Genomic DNA, 17,047 nt, shown 5'->3' with positions numbered 1-17,047 from the left:
CAATTATTATATTATGGAAAAGAATAAGGAACCAAAAGCTTATCAGCCAAAAATTAAACAAAATTACATTAATTTATATCAATAATTAATTAATTTTAAATTTTTTAAATTTAAAATTTAAAAGATTTTAAATTGATTAAGTAAACCTAATTAAAACCTATAAAAACCTTCCTCTTTTTTCTCACATTAACCTATCAACTTCCAACAATCACAAATTCGAAAAATATATAAAAGAACATCCATTTAATATGAAAAAGAAACATTCTAATACTTAGTAGAAGAAACATCTATATATATTAACTCGTAGAGATTTTGAATTCATCCAAAAATATTTGGCTGGATTTTGACTGATATACTTTTGGTTCTCTAGTTTTATTCTATTATTATTTAATAACTATACTAGGTGGATATTAAAATATATATTAAAAATAAATTAAATTATATGTATTTATATAATAATTAATTTAATATATAAATAATATTTTTTATGATTTAATTTTCAAAAAGAAGTAAGGCCTCTAGCGTAGTTATTACTTATTAGTTAACTCTATATATTTTAAAATCCATGTGTCCGTGCCGGTGGATGTTGAAATTTACCGCAATGCAAGCACCTATCTCGTGCTCATACCTATATATATATATATATATATATATATATATATATATATATATATATATATATATATATATGGAAAGTACAGAAAATTAAATGTCTAAACAACTCAGAATTGAATAACTGAATTAATTATAATTATTTTAATTTATTTTATTAAATTAATTTGAATAATTGATATTAATAATTTGTTTGAAAAATTAAATTTTATAAAATAATTCTCATGATATTCTCCTCTTCTTTTTCCACGTCGCGATAACACTTGATTGTGTCTCACCCCTATTTGAACTATTTTCGTTATCGTCGTCCCTTTATACTGTCATCTTCCCTCATAATTTGGATTGCCGCTAAACACCACAGCGCCTCTCTCGCTCGTGATTCGCAACGCTGTCTATAACCGCAGAACCGTTTTTGTCGCAATTCGCAGCGCCGCCGACCACTACAGCATCGTTCTCGTCGTGATTCGCACTGCCGTCACCACCGTCGCAGTCCTTCCCCTCACGATTCGCAGATCATCGCTGCAATCCCTCATCCCTTCGCGGTTCGCAATCACCGCCACAACCCTCCTCTCCTCTCGATTGCATCTTTCTCGATCACCAATGTTATCTATGCAGGATTATGTATGAATCCCAGTGCCATTAACAACTTGAAGAAATGCTGTTAGTTCTTGAAATCTATTTTGCATTGTGTTTTATTCCACTAATGTTCTCATCACCTAAATCACCTTCAATTTGTTTGGTGAATTTGATCAACTGACTGAATTCGATGCTCTTCCTTTTTTTCCCCTTTACGAATTATAAATCTTCTATTTCGAGGTTTGAAAAATGGTTATCATGGAAATGATTATCTTCCTTTAGCTTTTGTATATTAACCTTCCCATCTTACCTAAGAGGAGAAGTGGCTAAAGAAATTGGACTCTTTTTTTTTTAGTTTCTTATTTTCATTCTTATTATCTATAGATTATAATTTATATTTTAGATTTTTTATTGCTATGATTCATATGACGCTATTACCTTTGTAAGTTTCATCTTGTGTGCACTGTTGTAATTGCATACATTTATGCATATTTTCTTGGTGTAATTAGTATAGGATTGTGGATGTTTTTGTTTGTTTTTAGTTGGATGTTTCTTTTTATTGTATATGGATGTTTTTCGATATAAATTTTTCTTAGGTGAATTTCTACACAAATATACCAAGGATTCATCGTAAGGGAAGTGCATTAAATTGGGCGGATATTGCTATGATCAATGGAGAATAAAAGATTTGATCACTTGTCAAACCAATGTCTTTAACACATGTGATGATATGACTGTTTGAGACACTTTTGATACATTTTGAGATTTTTTTTTAATTATAGTTGTGAATTTTTATAATACTTTAAGAATTGGACGTATTTTATTTTGGTCCTACTTAGTATCTTTCTTCTTGTAGGCAACTTAAATGTTTATGCAAAAATGTAATTGGATGACATTACATGTTTCTTTTGTTAAACAAATAGATGTTTCTTTTTATAATAAATGGATGATTTTTCTTGTATTACTTTTGGTCATGATGAATTCCTATATTTACAATGTTGCAAATTGTATGGATAAGTTGAATGAATATTATGATTCCTTTCATTGCATCTTAGCATGATGAAAAATTTATGGTTATTTATGTAGGATAAGCTTTTTTTATTTTTCATTCATGTGGCTTCTATTAAAGTAACATCTATTTAGTATAAAAAAAAAACATCTTAATGCTTGACAGAAGTAACATCCATTTAGATTTTTGCAAAAATAATTAGATACCTAACATAAGTTACTTGTATTTATTCTTGACTACAAAGATTTAATTGATAGTAAATACAAGTATCACAAAAGAAGAAAAAAATATTTGTATTTATCATGTTGCTTGTTTAACAAAATTTAAAGAAAGAAAAATAAATAAGAAAAAGAGCAACAACAATATCCATTTTTCAAACTTAAAGATATGCCAAACATTAGTACCTTAAATAGACAGAGTAATTTGCAACCTCTACACAAATAACATTCTATTTTTGTATTTCTTGTTTGAACATCTTAAATTTCTTAGCCAGGTCCAAAAAGTCCTTCTTCTGAGTTTTGAAATTATCATCCAAATCAAAAAAATAAAAGCCAAAAGATTGACTAAAATCAGAAGAAAAAAGAAATGATTTCTTCATGCTATACTTGGCTTCTAGTATCTAAATAAAAGGATTTTCTTTATTCTTCGTCTTTCCTCTTGAACTCAATGAAAAATACAATCACTTCCATTGGTTTGGCTTTAACACTGAAAGTATGCATCCAGTCTAATATTATTCAAACACATGCATAGAGATACAATAATTGAAACTCAAAGCCAATATGTACAAGCTAAAAAAAATAATAAAACCAGAAAAGGGACAAATTAGGAGATTCTTAGAAGTAGAAGTAGTAGATTTTTCAGTTTCAACAAGCTTCCGTAGTTTCTCTTGAAGATTCTGATGAGTTTGAAAAATTTTAATTTAATTTCATGATGATCAAACATTATTAATATGATTAATTGCAAAATTATTAATATGATTTCAATTAATATATGCTAACTAATTAATTTTGCAATGCAGTTTTAATTGGGCCGAAAATTAAAGAAATAAACAGCAAGCCCAAATTGATTAAAAATATTCAGCATTGATACAAAATTTCTTTGATCCTTGTGGCTGAATTGTTATGTCATTGGGTCAGAATTTGTGATATAAGCCCAAGTTCTTGCTCCAAGACCATTAAAGTTGGTCTGAAACCAACATTGAGGGAAAGCAAATATTTTACTTCATGCTTCCAACGGATCTTCTTTAATTATGTGATGAAATTCAAATTTTATCAAGAAGAGTGTATTGGAAACATGAGAGAGATTATACAATTGATTTGATGGCATCATTAATGCTACACGCCACCAAGAAAGAAAGGGGAGTAGGAATTAATTCAGCCTGTTTTAATGTGTTCAAATCAATTACTGCTTTTCTTTCTACTCTATCTTCTCTCTCATCTCTCTTCTCACTTTCGGTCACTTCCATCACAGCAACCATGGAAGCTTTTTCGAGCTATCAAAATGAAGCTAGAAGAAAGCTAAAGACCATCACAATGATGGCAAGAAAAAGAAAACAAAAAGTATGTTGTAGCTAAGATCTTCAACCAAGAATGGAAAGATTTGGTGAAGAGATCTCAGCTTCTCCATACTAAAAATGGATGATGAAGATTTCGGTCAGTAGAAGAAGATTTCTTGGAGGTATGGCTCGTCTCTGCTTTTGGGTTCACTCATCATAGAAGGTAGCTAGGGTGGCTACGTGAAGGAGGAAGCAAAAGTGGAGTAGGAGGAGCTGTCATCATCAAGCATGCATCAAGGGCTAGGAGTTCATCTTGGAGTGCAAAGCAAGATAGAAGGCTCGGATTGATGATTATTGGTGACCAAGGAAGAACTAGAGGTAATTGCATGTTGGTTATTGCATTCGGTTACTTTTCCTCTCTCTTTGGCCGAACCGGTTTGCATGAGAAGAAGAAGATTGGCTTGGTTTTTTTGGTTTCAACTGTGGAGGCTTCTCCCTCTATAAATAGGGAGAACAGCCAGCGCTTGAAGCAAGGAGTGAGAGTGCAAGGCACAGAGTTCTCAGAGCTACCTATGCTAACATATATTCTTCTCCTTCAATGTATTATGTTTTGTGTTTTTCTGTTTAATTTTATCTGTCTTGAGTCTTATGGAAAAAGGTAAACAGTGAGATTTGTAAGAAAAAGTCATAGAGCGAAAAAAGGGAGAGTGCACAAAATTAAAAGAAAAAGTCATAGATGTCTTTAGAATTCCTTTGTACATCTGTGTTGTGTTTCATGATTCTGTGGGAATCCCCTTGTAAGTTCAGTTTTGGGTTTAGATTCTAGACTTGTCCTAGATAGGAAGGGTAGTTCCTAGGGAGAATTGGTGTTTGTAATCAAAGATGACTATAGTGAAATTCCATCATTGTTATGATGGAGACTGGATGTAGGCTGCACTGCACTTAGCAGCTGAACCAGGATATATATGGGTGTAATTTTCTCTCTCTTCTACTCTATTTTTGTTTCTGCTGTATAGGAGATAAAACCAAAAATATCTCGTGTCAGGTCACGAGATAAAAAGAAAAAGTCTTGTGGTTGGGTACGAGACAAAAATCAAAAAGTCTCCAGAAGTTGTTCTAAAGACCAGCAAGTGTTATTAAGTAAAAAAGGGCTAAGATTCAACCTCCCTTCTCTTAGCCACTGAAACCATCAGATTCCTTACTCTGTTCTCAATTTTTCGAAACTTTCTTCATCTATATGCAGTCCATAGACCAAAGCCACCATATACAACAATATAGAAAACCCATACATAAGGGTAGATTTTTGCATGCTCTTTGATTTTGAGATACTGTTTCTACAATGAATCTATCAAGTTCACAATAAAAGAGGCACTTGCTACTTGATCATCAATATTCTGGATTGGTGTGGTGGAACTTGTTGCTTGTGGCTGATTTACCATGCTCCCTGCATGTAGTATCCAATTACGGATAATATGAAAGTTGCATAACCAATGATCCTTTTATAATGGAGCCCTGTAAAATAACATCAAAACATACACACACAACATGTAGAATCAAATAAATTCTATCTATTCACGATTAAATGCAATATCCAATTTAATTTGAAAAGAACCATCCGCCTATTAATTAAAATAAACATCCGTTTTAGTTGATAAGAAACATCTAACAAATTAGAAAAAATTTTCACCCTTGCACCATATTTAAATAACTACACTCAAATCCAACTTCAATTCAAACAAATTTAAACTAATTTTATTCCTAACTCCCAAACCACATAAAAAAGAAACCAACAGAATATGTCAATGCAGACAACAATTCAGACAGAACCAGTAACATGCATAATTCAATTCAAATCATATAATCAACACAAACCTCTACAACGATTTAAGAGACACATTCAGAAAAAACAACATCTGTTTACCTTTAAGAAGAACTTGAAAAATTAATTTTGGAGAACATCCATGTATAGGAACAAATGAAACATCAATCTAAGCTCAAAAGTAACAACCGCAATCATCTGAAGACCATCTCTTCACAATAAAATAATAAAATGGAACATCCAATTTAATGTGAAAAGAACTATCCGCCTATTAATTAAAATGAACATCCTCTTTACATTCAAACCCAATTTCAATTTGAAAAAATTAAACTTACTTATAACTACCCTAACCATCTACTAACCTGTTAGAGATCAATGTGTGAATGACGAGCAGTAGCGTGCAACGGAAAAGGAGGATACGTCTCGGCGCGTCGTGGAGGCAGTGGCAGACTTGACGTGGCACAGTGGAAGGTTGAAGGTGGTGGCGTGACGATGCGAGTTTGGAAAGATGATGAGTTCGCGGTGGCGATATTGACCAGCGTTCGGATCAGTGGAGGAAGCCAAAGGACTTGCTGTTGACAACGACAACATCCTCGCGTGCAGTGATGACATCGTCAAATTGGGAAACGGAGATGACGCTGAGCAGTGTTGTTGAAGATGACGAAACTAGCGTGAAAAAGGAGATAAGCAACGCTTTACCATTTGAAAGAGGTTTATCAATGGGATAAAGAAAAAAAAGGAGATGAACGACAGTAGTAAAAAGAAAAAGTGAAATGGTGAAACATAATTTTGAATTAAAATAAATTGGAAGATAATGAAAGAATGAGTTTTTGTTGTGGACTTGTGGTGGGTTTTAGATCCAGCTCAATTAACTCTATTACTTAACAGAATTGATATATATTTGGTGCTAGCATTAATTAAACTTTGTTGTAAAAAGCAGAAACAATAATTTAAGAAATAAAGGACGTGAATAACGTAACGGTAATGGTCGTGGCTAAATTAACAATAACAAACAACTACCCTAGTCCCTAGGTAAGCATTAATGTTGTGTTGCCCGCAGTGAGACAATGGGAACAAAACATAGTTGTATACTTGTATATCATTTTGTTCACACTGTTCCAAATTTCATATTTATTTAATCAACCATGTACGTTAAATTAACAACTAAAATTAGTTACTAAAATAAAATATATATTAAAATATAAAATATAAATTTAAAATAAATTAAATTGTATATTTATACATGTTAGAGAATCATTAGAATCAATTTAGATCAATTAGTATCGTCTATATTTATATAGTATATCTGTATATTAATTATAGGATTCTAATGATTCTCTAACATACATAAATATATAATAATTAATTTTAATATAAAAATATTTTTAATATTTAATTTGTTTTTATATAAAAAATATTAAAATTTATAAATAATTTAAAAAATCCAAAACCAAGTTAATTCGTTGGTATTTTTTATTTTGATGTCGAACTTATTTTTAAAACAAATATTAAATATTTTAAAATTATTTATTTTGATAACATTAATTAAAATTAAATATTAATCTTTTCATATTTTTTGATAAATTAGTCACAAACTTTAGGAGCCGTAACAATGATTAATATTAGAGTTTGCTAGGGAGTTAATGAAATATAGAAAAGTGGATCAGCAATTTTATTACATTTTGGCCAGCATGTAACTAGCAGAGAAAGGTGAGCCATTGGATGAAATCTCACACCAATCTCACACCATCAAATTATCATTGATGGCTAATTGATGGCTACCAATTACAAATGTTGCTGGTCCCGTAGCATTGCTTTATTTATATAATGTGTATAATGGGTTATATGAGTTAAAAAATGAATATCATTCATATTATCCATCCTCTGATACTATGTCATGATAGTATGATACTACTCATCCTAAAAATTTAAGTCGATAGAAAAAGATAATAGTAATAGTTATATCTATAATATTAAATTAGACATTCCTAAACTTCCATCATACACATTGTACAAATATTCCATTAACTCTCCGTACTTCTCCGTAATATTAAACTCGCCGTGAGGAAAGAATGAAAGAAGGCATTAATGGAAGCAGCCAAGAAAGGCGTGAGAAGCATCCAATAAATCACAACACAATGCATGAGCCTCCGTTACAAGTTGTCGGTACCAGCCATGAAAGCATTAAGGTCCTCGTAGACATCAGACATATATTAGTACTTTTATTTGTTCATAATATTGCAAGTCAAAACCTTACCCCTCTGCAATTATCCAATTTGCATCTATCATCATCAACACCGACGTTAGCTCCTTAAATAAATAAGTACCTTACCACTAATCTACACTCTAATTTAATTTTATTTATTTATTATTAATTACTGCTTCCGAAACCCTTAATTTATTATTATGAATTAAATCGCCCGTCTGAATTTCCGTGTATTGACTTTATCGTTTGCACCAACTTTGTATAAAGATAATGTGCCTCTAATACACTACAGCTACATCGTCAATCTCCATGGATAATGAAATTGAGGTTCCTGCACATTTTCTCTGCCCAATATCCCTTCAACTCATGAGAGACCCTGTAATCGTTTGCAGCGGTATCACTTACGACAGAGAGAACATAGAGAAATGGTTATTCTCATGCAAAAACAAAGCATGCCCGGTTACCAAACAGTCCCTAATACAACACACAGATCTTGATCTTGTTCTTACTCCAAACCACACCCTACGAAGGCTCATCCAATCATGGTGCACCGTAAACGCCTCTCTCGGAATCGAGCGTATCCCTACTCCAAAACCGTCCATGGACGCATCGTCTCACATCGCCAAACTCATCTCCGAAGCGAAGCGATTCCCGGAGGCTAAGGAGAACTGCCTCGCAACACTCAGATCCATGGCGTTCTTTGAAAGGAACAAGAGCTGTTTCCAGTCTTCAGGTGCAATAGAGTTCTTAGCTACAATCATGATGAACAACAACAATCGCGCAGAAGAAGAAGAACGAGTAGATCCAACTGAAACAGCGATTGAGATCTTGTTTCATCTTGATCTCTCGGAAAATCAGATCAAGAAGCTAATCAACAACGAGTGCCTTCAGTTTCTTGAATCGTTGCTGCAAGCGTTGAAGCGTGGGAGCTGCCAATCAAGAGCGTACGCAACACTTCTTTTGAAATCGGCATTTGCGGTTTCAAATCCGATCCAGTTAATCAGCGCGAAAACCGAAATGCTGTTTGAAATCACGAGAGTGATACGCGATCGTATATCGCAGCAGGCTCATAAGGCGGCATTGAAGCTGGTGGTTGAGCTCTGTCCATGGGGAAGAAACAGAATCAAAGCGGTGGAAGCCGGCGCGGTGTCCGTGCTCGTGGAAGTGCTTCTTGATTCGACGGAAAGAAGAACGTGTGAGCTGGCGTTAATGGCGTTGGATCAGCTTTGCGGTTGCGCGGAAGGGCGCGCGGAGTTGGTGAAGCACGGCGCGGGAATCGCCGTGGTTTCGAAGAAAATATTGAGAGTTTCACGCGCCGCGAGTGACAGAGGAGTTAGGATATTAGCGTCGGTTTGTAGGTTCTGTGGAAGCGGGAGAGTGGTTCAAGAGATGATGCAGGTTGGAGCCGTTAACAAGCTGTGTTTGGTGCTTCAAGTTGATAGCGCTTTGAAGACCAAAGAGAGGGCTAAAGAGTCTCTCAAGTTGCATTCTCTGGTTTGGAAGAATTCAACATGTATTCCTCTACCTTTGTTATCATCGTATCCATGACCATCTAATTAATCTCTTTTTTAGTTCATAACTTCCATTTTTCTTCACTATAGGACTCATGAAACTATTCTATCTTGTTATATCAAGGGAAAAAAGATTTATAATTATCAATTTTTTGCACAACATTGTTCTCATACAAATTAACGACTTCGTGATTTTTCATACTGATAGTGATAGATTTTGCCTCTTTATTTTTTTTCAAGTATATATGTAGCTTCTCTAATAGAGATTAAAAAAAATGGAGAGAAAATGCACCTGAAGAGGCGTTGAATATGTATACTTACTCTGCATTTGAAATGTATATATGAAATTTTTTTTTGGTTATATTTGTTTATACTATTTTAATGGATAAACTTAAGAAATTATGATTTCTTGTTTCCATTAATTTTTTATATAAATGTAAAATTATAGATAGAAAAAGTATTTTCTTACAGAATAAGGGCAGATAAATTATATTAAATTATTATCTCTTCTTTTCTATAACCTTTTTATCCAAAAACACGAGGAAATGAATCCATCTTTATTATTTTCCCTTCCATTTTCTGTTCACATATCTATGTAAAATAACAATATACTATTATACTCAACTTCTTTCCTCCCTACCTTTTTATACACTTTCCTTTCCTCCCTAATTTATTTTTCTTCGTATAAATAATTAAATATCGCTTATTTCGTTTTTTTTTTTTTGAGACTTTGTTTTATAAATGGGTTTTACCAAAGTATTGACAATCATCTATTGTAGGACAATGCTAATACCCCTTATTATTGATCTAAAAGTTGAATGTTGAATAGAGCCCAGATTATGGTTGCGATGGGGGTTTTGGTGGGTTCTATAGGCCCATCTAATCCGAATTATTCCTTAATAGTTGGTAAAATTAGAATCAAACCAATTGAATTGTAATTAGTTTGATTTGGTTTAAATTTATATTTTTTTATGTATGTACTCGAAGCAAACCAAATCGATTATAAACGAATTATTCGGTTTGGGTAATTGGATACTCGATAAAATAGAAATTGATAAAAAAACAAAATTTTTATCTTAAAAATTCTGTAAGTATAATAAACATGTAAAATCAATAGAAATAATCCAAACATGTTAAACACCAAATATATTAAAAAATACATTAACATACAAACATATTAAACACCAAACACATTAAAATCCAAATATGTTAAACACCAAATACATTAAAAACTAAATACAAAAGTGTAATAGAGAGAAATTCAAAATCATTAAAAGACATATATATTTTTTAATTTTTTTATTTAATTAATATATGGTCGGGTTAACAGATTGGTTCGAGTTTCGACTCACACAATCGTTATCCGAACCAATTACTAGAGAGAGCCATTGATTTGGTTCGAATCGGACTCGATTATCCGTTGATTCTATAACCAATTTAATTAGTTCGATTCGGATTCGTACGGGTAATCGAATACTCTCTATCCGTACTCACCCCTAATTTAAAATTGGACCCATTCAATTAACACCAAGATTATAATTGGACGTTTTAGTCCCTTCTAATCAACCCCACCCCCCAAAAAACCAAAAAGAAAAAAACAAAAGATTAAAGTTATAATTTATAAAGTGGTTTTAATAAAAACTGGTTTATACGAAAATACATCAAAAAGAAAAAAACAAAAGATTAAAGTTATAATTTATAAAGTGGTTTTAATAAAAACTGGTTTATACGAAAATACGAAATAGTTTGGTTAAAATTTTTTTAACACCCTTACCTACTACGGAGTAAAAAACACTCAACATAGGACTGTTTTAAGCTTGACTAGGAATGTTTATGAGAAATAATCATGCGAGTACTGAGTAGTCATTATCCAAAGGCGTCAAAAGTGTGAGCTTCAAGACAACTACTAACTCAAATTAAAGTTCATTTTGACTACGATACTGATGGTCAAAGATCAATATAACACCGTATAAGATTGAGAAATTAATTTAATAATAATAATAATAATAATAATAATAATAATAATAATAATTAGCAGCCCAAGAAGAACTTGCTTTGTTTCCAGATAATTCAAATAATAAGACACTATATTTGAACAAGAAAAGTCTCAATTAAGCTTTGAGATATAATATCAATATTTGATGTGTAGAAAACAATGGTTGCGTATGTTGGGCATCGACTAAATCAATAATCACCGACAGAGTAGAGAGTAGTAGCTAGTAGTTATAATTTCTGCTGCAACAATTCAATTTTCAAATGAACTACAATAACGCACCACATATGACACAGACAGGACTTAACTTTTTCACACAAGTCGACTAAAGAAACATTCAATTCGATGAAATTCATAATAATCATTTGGCTTTAATTTGAGCCTGAAAATTCTGTTGTGGATAAAAATGAAATTCAATTCAAATTTGTTGAGGCAACGATTGAGTCGGGTTAAAGGTGTTTAACTCTCAGATGAATCTTCAATCTTCCAAGCAACCACACTTTTTCTTACACCACAAGTTACTCTTAAATTCTGTGTGTATATACTCTTTAATTCAGTCTTCAAATGTTTTTAATTAATTTACTTGGCATCTTCATCATAAAGCAAATTTTCCCACAAGAATAAAAGAGCGGCTCCGTTACCGGAATGTTGTGAAAAACTATGATTAATATAAATACTTAATTTCCAATTTTATAACAAAATTAAGAAAATGCATGACATGTTATTATGTGACATATGTAATAGGAGATTGAATAGAACTAATATATTAAAAGATGCATTCTACCCTTTTATTTATTGAATATATAATTAAAATATATTTGAGATTATATTTAAGATAATAAGCATTTTACAATCTAATTAATATGTTTTGGCTTCGATTCTTATAAATTTACGTTTATTTTTTAATTTGTATAATAAAATATAATTTAAAAACATATATATATATATATATATATATATATATATATATATATATATATATATTCAAGTCTATATATGAGAAATTTTTGTATAAAAAATAAAGAATAAATTAATAAATTAATTAAAACGATCAGAAGTCTAATTCCAAAATTAAATTAATTTATTTTAAAAAGAAAAAAAAACTCATATTCCAATAAGATTTGAAATCTAAATTAGTACTCGAATCAATAAAATAAAAAAAATTATGAAAAAATACCATAAATCAATACTTTTATTAAAATCTAATCAATATTTATTTAATTATAAAAGAATGTATAATTCTATATTATTAGATATAATTTTACACTATTAAAAGTAATAACTATGACTAATTGATAGTTACAAATTATAAAGGAAAAGTCCAGGGGATCAACAATTTTATTGCATTTTGGCTAGCATGTAACTAGCAGAGAAAGGTGAGCAATTGAATGAAATCTCATACCATCAAATCATCATTGATGGCTAGTTGATGACTATCAATCACAAATATTGCTGGCCTCCTAGCATTGCTCAATTATAAAATGAGTCTCACTAAGGATACAATGGACTATTTGTACAATGTGTACAAACTGATTTTGGAGTTTAGGATCGATCGGATTTAGCACTCTAATATCATGTCATGATACCACTCATTCGAAAAACTTCAATTAATGAAAAAAGGCAACACTAATAATTATATCTCTAATACTCCATAAACCTCCATATTCCATTGGCTACTCGTACTTTTCCTTATAAAATATATGAAACTTAACATTACTGATTAATTATAATCTAGAAGACACTAAATTATAAAAAAAAAAAAAGTTTTAGCATTCTAGCAATGATTAACTGAGGATGATCATCTTGGGTGTCTAGTTAACAAATAGAGTTGAATACAAGGAGAATTATTCCAAGCCTTTGAATGAAACCTAAGAATATCTGTTGCCTTTTGTTTCAAATAAGAAGCACAATCTGCTTGCATCACCATGCATAGCTTTGACACAGCACCAACCCTCAGCATCTCTTGAACCACCTCACTCGTAGCTGAAAACTTTGAAATCAGCCATAACACATGAAGGGCTCCATCATCAGTCGCTGCGGATACCCTCAGCGTCCTCTTCGAAACAACAGCGATTCCCGCCGGGTGCTTCAAGAACTCTTCTCTCCCTTCTGCACACGAGCACAGTTGACCCAACACCTTGAATATAAGCTCCGTTAGGTTCTTCTCCGTTGGTTTATCCATGGACAGTTCGATGAGTTCGCCAACTGCACCGGATTCCACGATCTTCGTTCTGTTTCTTCCTAAGGGGCATGTTTCTATGAGCACGTGTAACGCGGATTTGAGGGCATTTTGGGGAATTGATGATGATGATTTGCTTAGTCTCCTCATGGTGCTCACGATTTGTTTGAAGAACTCGTGGTTTAAGCTTCCCAAGAGCGTTGAATCGGTGATTTCGATGGTCAGCTTTAGAATTTGCATTGCTTCGTTAACCATGTTAAGGTCATTGTCGATTATTGGGAGTTGAAGAATCCAAGTCAACGATTTGATGAAGTCCAAGGTTTCACCTACCAGGGGCTTCATGTTTGTGCCGCCGCCGCCGCCAGTTGGCGAGGATGACGACGATGATGATGATGAAGTGCTCCTCCATAGTAAGCGAAGAATTCTCAGAGCTTCTTCAACGCCGCTGGTTTCGCCTAATTATTCAGACATTACAATATCAGAATGAACTCAAATGAAACTGGTAGAAAGATGCTGTTGTTCTTAGAAATATAATTTTTATGTATTTTTTAATATTAATTTAAAATTTTAAAAAAAATATTATAATCAATCATATTACATATATATTAAAATATAAATTAAAATATATATTAAAAATGAGTTAAATAATATATGTATTTATTTATAAATAATATATGATAATTGATTTTATTGTACAAATAATATTTGAATTTTGTTAGGTAAATAATTATTTTTGTGAATAATGTGAATAATAGGTTCTAAAATTGATTCAATAAAGTAAAAACACATTACATCTCTAAATTATTCATCTAAATCTTAATATTAAAATAATCATTCGCAGACCTAATGAATTGAACATCCAATATATCTATTATTCACATTGTTCAGTATTTTCATTATCTACGTATACTTTTCCATAACATTTTTGTATTAAAATATGGTATTTGAATTTTTATGGCTTATTACAAATACCAAAATAAATGGTTTGATAGTACCTTGTTTGAAAGTGGTTGTGATGAATTGTACCATGGCCTTGGGTACTGGTTGTTGAGCCATGAAGTTGCGGTTCCTCTGGCTCTGAGTGGCTAGATCATGCATCTTGTTCAATGAGGTTTGAAAGGTGCGAGGAGCATCAAGATCTGTGAGGAGTTTGTGAAGTTGGGAGTTGTCGAGAGGGGACCTGGGGGTGGTAATCCGATCGACGCCGTTGGATTGGTTGGCTGAACACCAGCCTTGGATAAACCTCCGGAGGGTGTGGTTTGGAGTCAAGAAATGAGGGTCCGTCGGCAATGGTTGCTTTGTAACGGGACACATACAATCCTTCTTATTAGATTTCTGCTGCAGCCATTCTTCTATGCTTTCTCTGTCGTATGTTATCCCTGTTACGGTTGTCACCGGATCCTTCATTATCTCAAGCGAGATGGGACACAGCAACAACTCAGGAACTTTGATTTCCGCCATTCTTGATTCAGATTATTAGGAATACACGTAAAGCATGACGAAGATATGTTTCTCGAATGAAGAGAGAAACAAAGAAAATATGTCTTTGCTTACTTGGGTAAGAGAAAGTGGCCATTATATATAAATATATCAATTAAGGTATTATTAAAAACGATTATGCTATGTGTATACTAAAATTAGTAATTAAAGTTAACTATCAGTATAAAATATATGTTAAAATATAAATATATATTAAAAATAAATTAAATTATATTGGTGATTGATTTTAATAATTAATTTTGATATATAAATAATATTTTTGTATTACAAATATATATAATTTTATGTATCTATTTTATAAAATAAAAAATTGATAAAGTAAAAATAAAAATGTGTTTTAGTACTTTGATTTAATGGTAAAAAAGTTTTGGTGCATAAATATACTTCTTAAAATACTATTTAATTATCACGTATAATTACCAAAAGAATTAGATTTTCATCAGAACAAAATAATTTTATATGAATAACTAATTTTTGCATTATCATATTAACCAAATAATTAAAATCTACTACTTAAATAAATAATTATGTAAATTATTTTATTATTTATAAACTTAAATTCAAGGTTTCTTAATTAAAATTTTAAATACTTACCAATTAAATTAACTTTATATTATACACATTCAATAAATAAAAAATAAATTAATAAATACTTTAATGAATATTAATACACTAATGACATATAATATAAATATATACATGCATGTATTGGCAACGTAACAGAAGAAATTTCTAGAAAGTAACCATATATGTGAAACATTTTCAAATCGTTTGAGCAAGCATGTGGTTTGTATATTATAATGATACTTATATAAAAAAGAATGAAATATACAGAAAAGATGTATTTCTTCAAATATTTCAATAATAAAAAATATAAAAATATTATTTTTACACTAAAATTAATTATTAAAATCAATCACTAATATATTTATATATAAATATATATATAATTTAATTTATTTTAAATATATATTTATATTTTAATATGTATTTTATATTAATAACGAATCTTAATAACTGATTTTAATGTACATATAGCATAATTCTAAATAATAATAATAAAGTCTGCAAATATTTTAGATCTTTAGTCTTAGTGAATATTCTTTATCAAATAACACTAGCTAATTTTTGAGTAAAAGAAGAGAGAAATTTCAAATAAATTTTTATTCTGTAGAATGAATCTCTTTTATTAAGAAGGAGAATTTATTTATTAATTTCAATAAAACAAAAAAGTAAATAGAAATATATAATGGAAAGAAAATTGATTCACACTATAAAATAAATAAGCATGTGATAAATATAATAAATCATGTAGTTATTACCACTTTACGAGTCATAAAGGCTCAAAGTTTGTCAACGGTGTGTTGTTTGGTCAAACATAACTACTACCGCAGTTTGAAGTGCGTATCTAGATGCATGAATTTCTAGATGCACACTGCACTCTCTGCCACATGTCATGATATTAGTGGTCACTTATCTAAGACGACGGCTGCTACCGCACCTGATGCATGTATTGCGTTGGATAGAATTATTTGCATATACTACTGTAGTCCACAAATATATATTTAATACATGTTATTTTTGTTTTGGAGTATGGAGAGTATTTTTTTTGACTTTGATTTTATCCTCGGTAGTCTAAAAATTTTTTCAGTCAAGCTTAACATACTTTATTTATAAATAAAAACAAATATCTATGGACATTTTTAAGATATGCATTAACTATATTATTTAAAATCATAATTTCTATATATCGCTTAATAAGCACTAGGATCGATATAGATTGTGAAGAGTTTGGCTACTGTGCAGAAGAACTTAGATTTAAGTTTCGTTGTCAATTTGTCATTATGTAGGGAAAAATCTATTTATTTAGATTATCTGTTAACTTTCGAAAACTGAGCAATCAAGCAAAACAAACTAAGTTTTAAACTAAATGATGCTCAAGTAGGGTTAAGTATGATTTTGCTCTTAATGTAGGGGCTGAAATTTTTTTTTGTCTTTCGCCTTTTTTTCGCTCCAAAATGGTCCCCAAAATTTCAGTTTGTTTTAAAATCGTTCTTTTTACCAATTATATTTTTTATTACCAAATTGCCCTTTATTAAAAAAATTATAAAATAAAATAAATATAAAATAAATAAATAAAAAAAGAA

At 30.9% G+C, this 17,047-nt stretch overlaps 2 protein-coding genes across 2 annotated transcripts; one reads left to right on the top strand and one right to left on the bottom strand.

Annotated features, from left to right (window-relative positions):
• Positions 1-7,766: 7,766 nt before the first annotated feature.
• LOC112706957 (E3 ubiquitin-protein ligase PUB23-like) lies at positions 7,767-9,372 on the top strand. Its single transcript, XM_025758495.3, has one exon. It carries the CDS (start codon positions 8,027-8,029, stop codon positions 9,263-9,265), a length of 1,239 nt encoding a protein of 412 aa, XP_025614280.1. The 5' UTR covers positions 7,767-8,026; the 3' UTR covers positions 9,266-9,372.
• Positions 9,373-12,866: 3,494 nt separating this feature from the next.
• LOC112706956 (E3 ubiquitin-protein ligase PUB23) lies at positions 12,867-14,960 on the bottom strand. Its single transcript, XM_025758494.2, has 2 exons — positions 14,396-14,960; positions 12,867-13,855 (listed from the first exon to the last, which is right to left on the bottom strand). Exons 1-2 carry the CDS (start codon positions 14,859-14,861, stop codon positions 13,020-13,022), a joined length of 1,302 nt encoding a protein of 433 aa, XP_025614279.1. The 5' UTR covers positions 14,862-14,960; the 3' UTR covers positions 12,867-13,019.
• Positions 14,961-17,047: the final 2,087 nt, after the last annotated feature.

This window comes from Arachis hypogaea, chromosome 8 (assembly GCF_003086295.3).
Source record: "Arachis hypogaea cultivar Tifrunner chromosome 8, arahy.Tifrunner.gnm2.J5K5, whole genome shotgun sequence".
Taxonomy (NCBI): domain Eukaryota; kingdom Viridiplantae; phylum Streptophyta; class Magnoliopsida; order Fabales; family Fabaceae; genus Arachis; species Arachis hypogaea.
Note: the sequence above shows the minus strand (reverse complement) of the source record. Positions and strands in the feature narration are given on the sequence as shown.

Excerpts from the sequence above, each read along its gene's own strand:
- LOC112706957 (XM_025758495.3), top strand. The coding sequence starts at position 8,027 with ATGGATAATGAAATTGAGGTTCCTGCACATTTTCTCTGCCCAATATCC.
- LOC112706956 (XM_025758494.2), bottom strand. The coding sequence starts at position 14,861 with ATGGCGGAAATCAAAGTTCCTGAGTTGTTGCTGTGTCCCATCTCGCTT. Across the intron at positions 13,856-14,395 it reads CACAACCACTTTCAAACAAG|GCGAAACCAGCGGCGTTGAA; the intron begins GTACTATCAAAC and ends CTGAATAATTAG.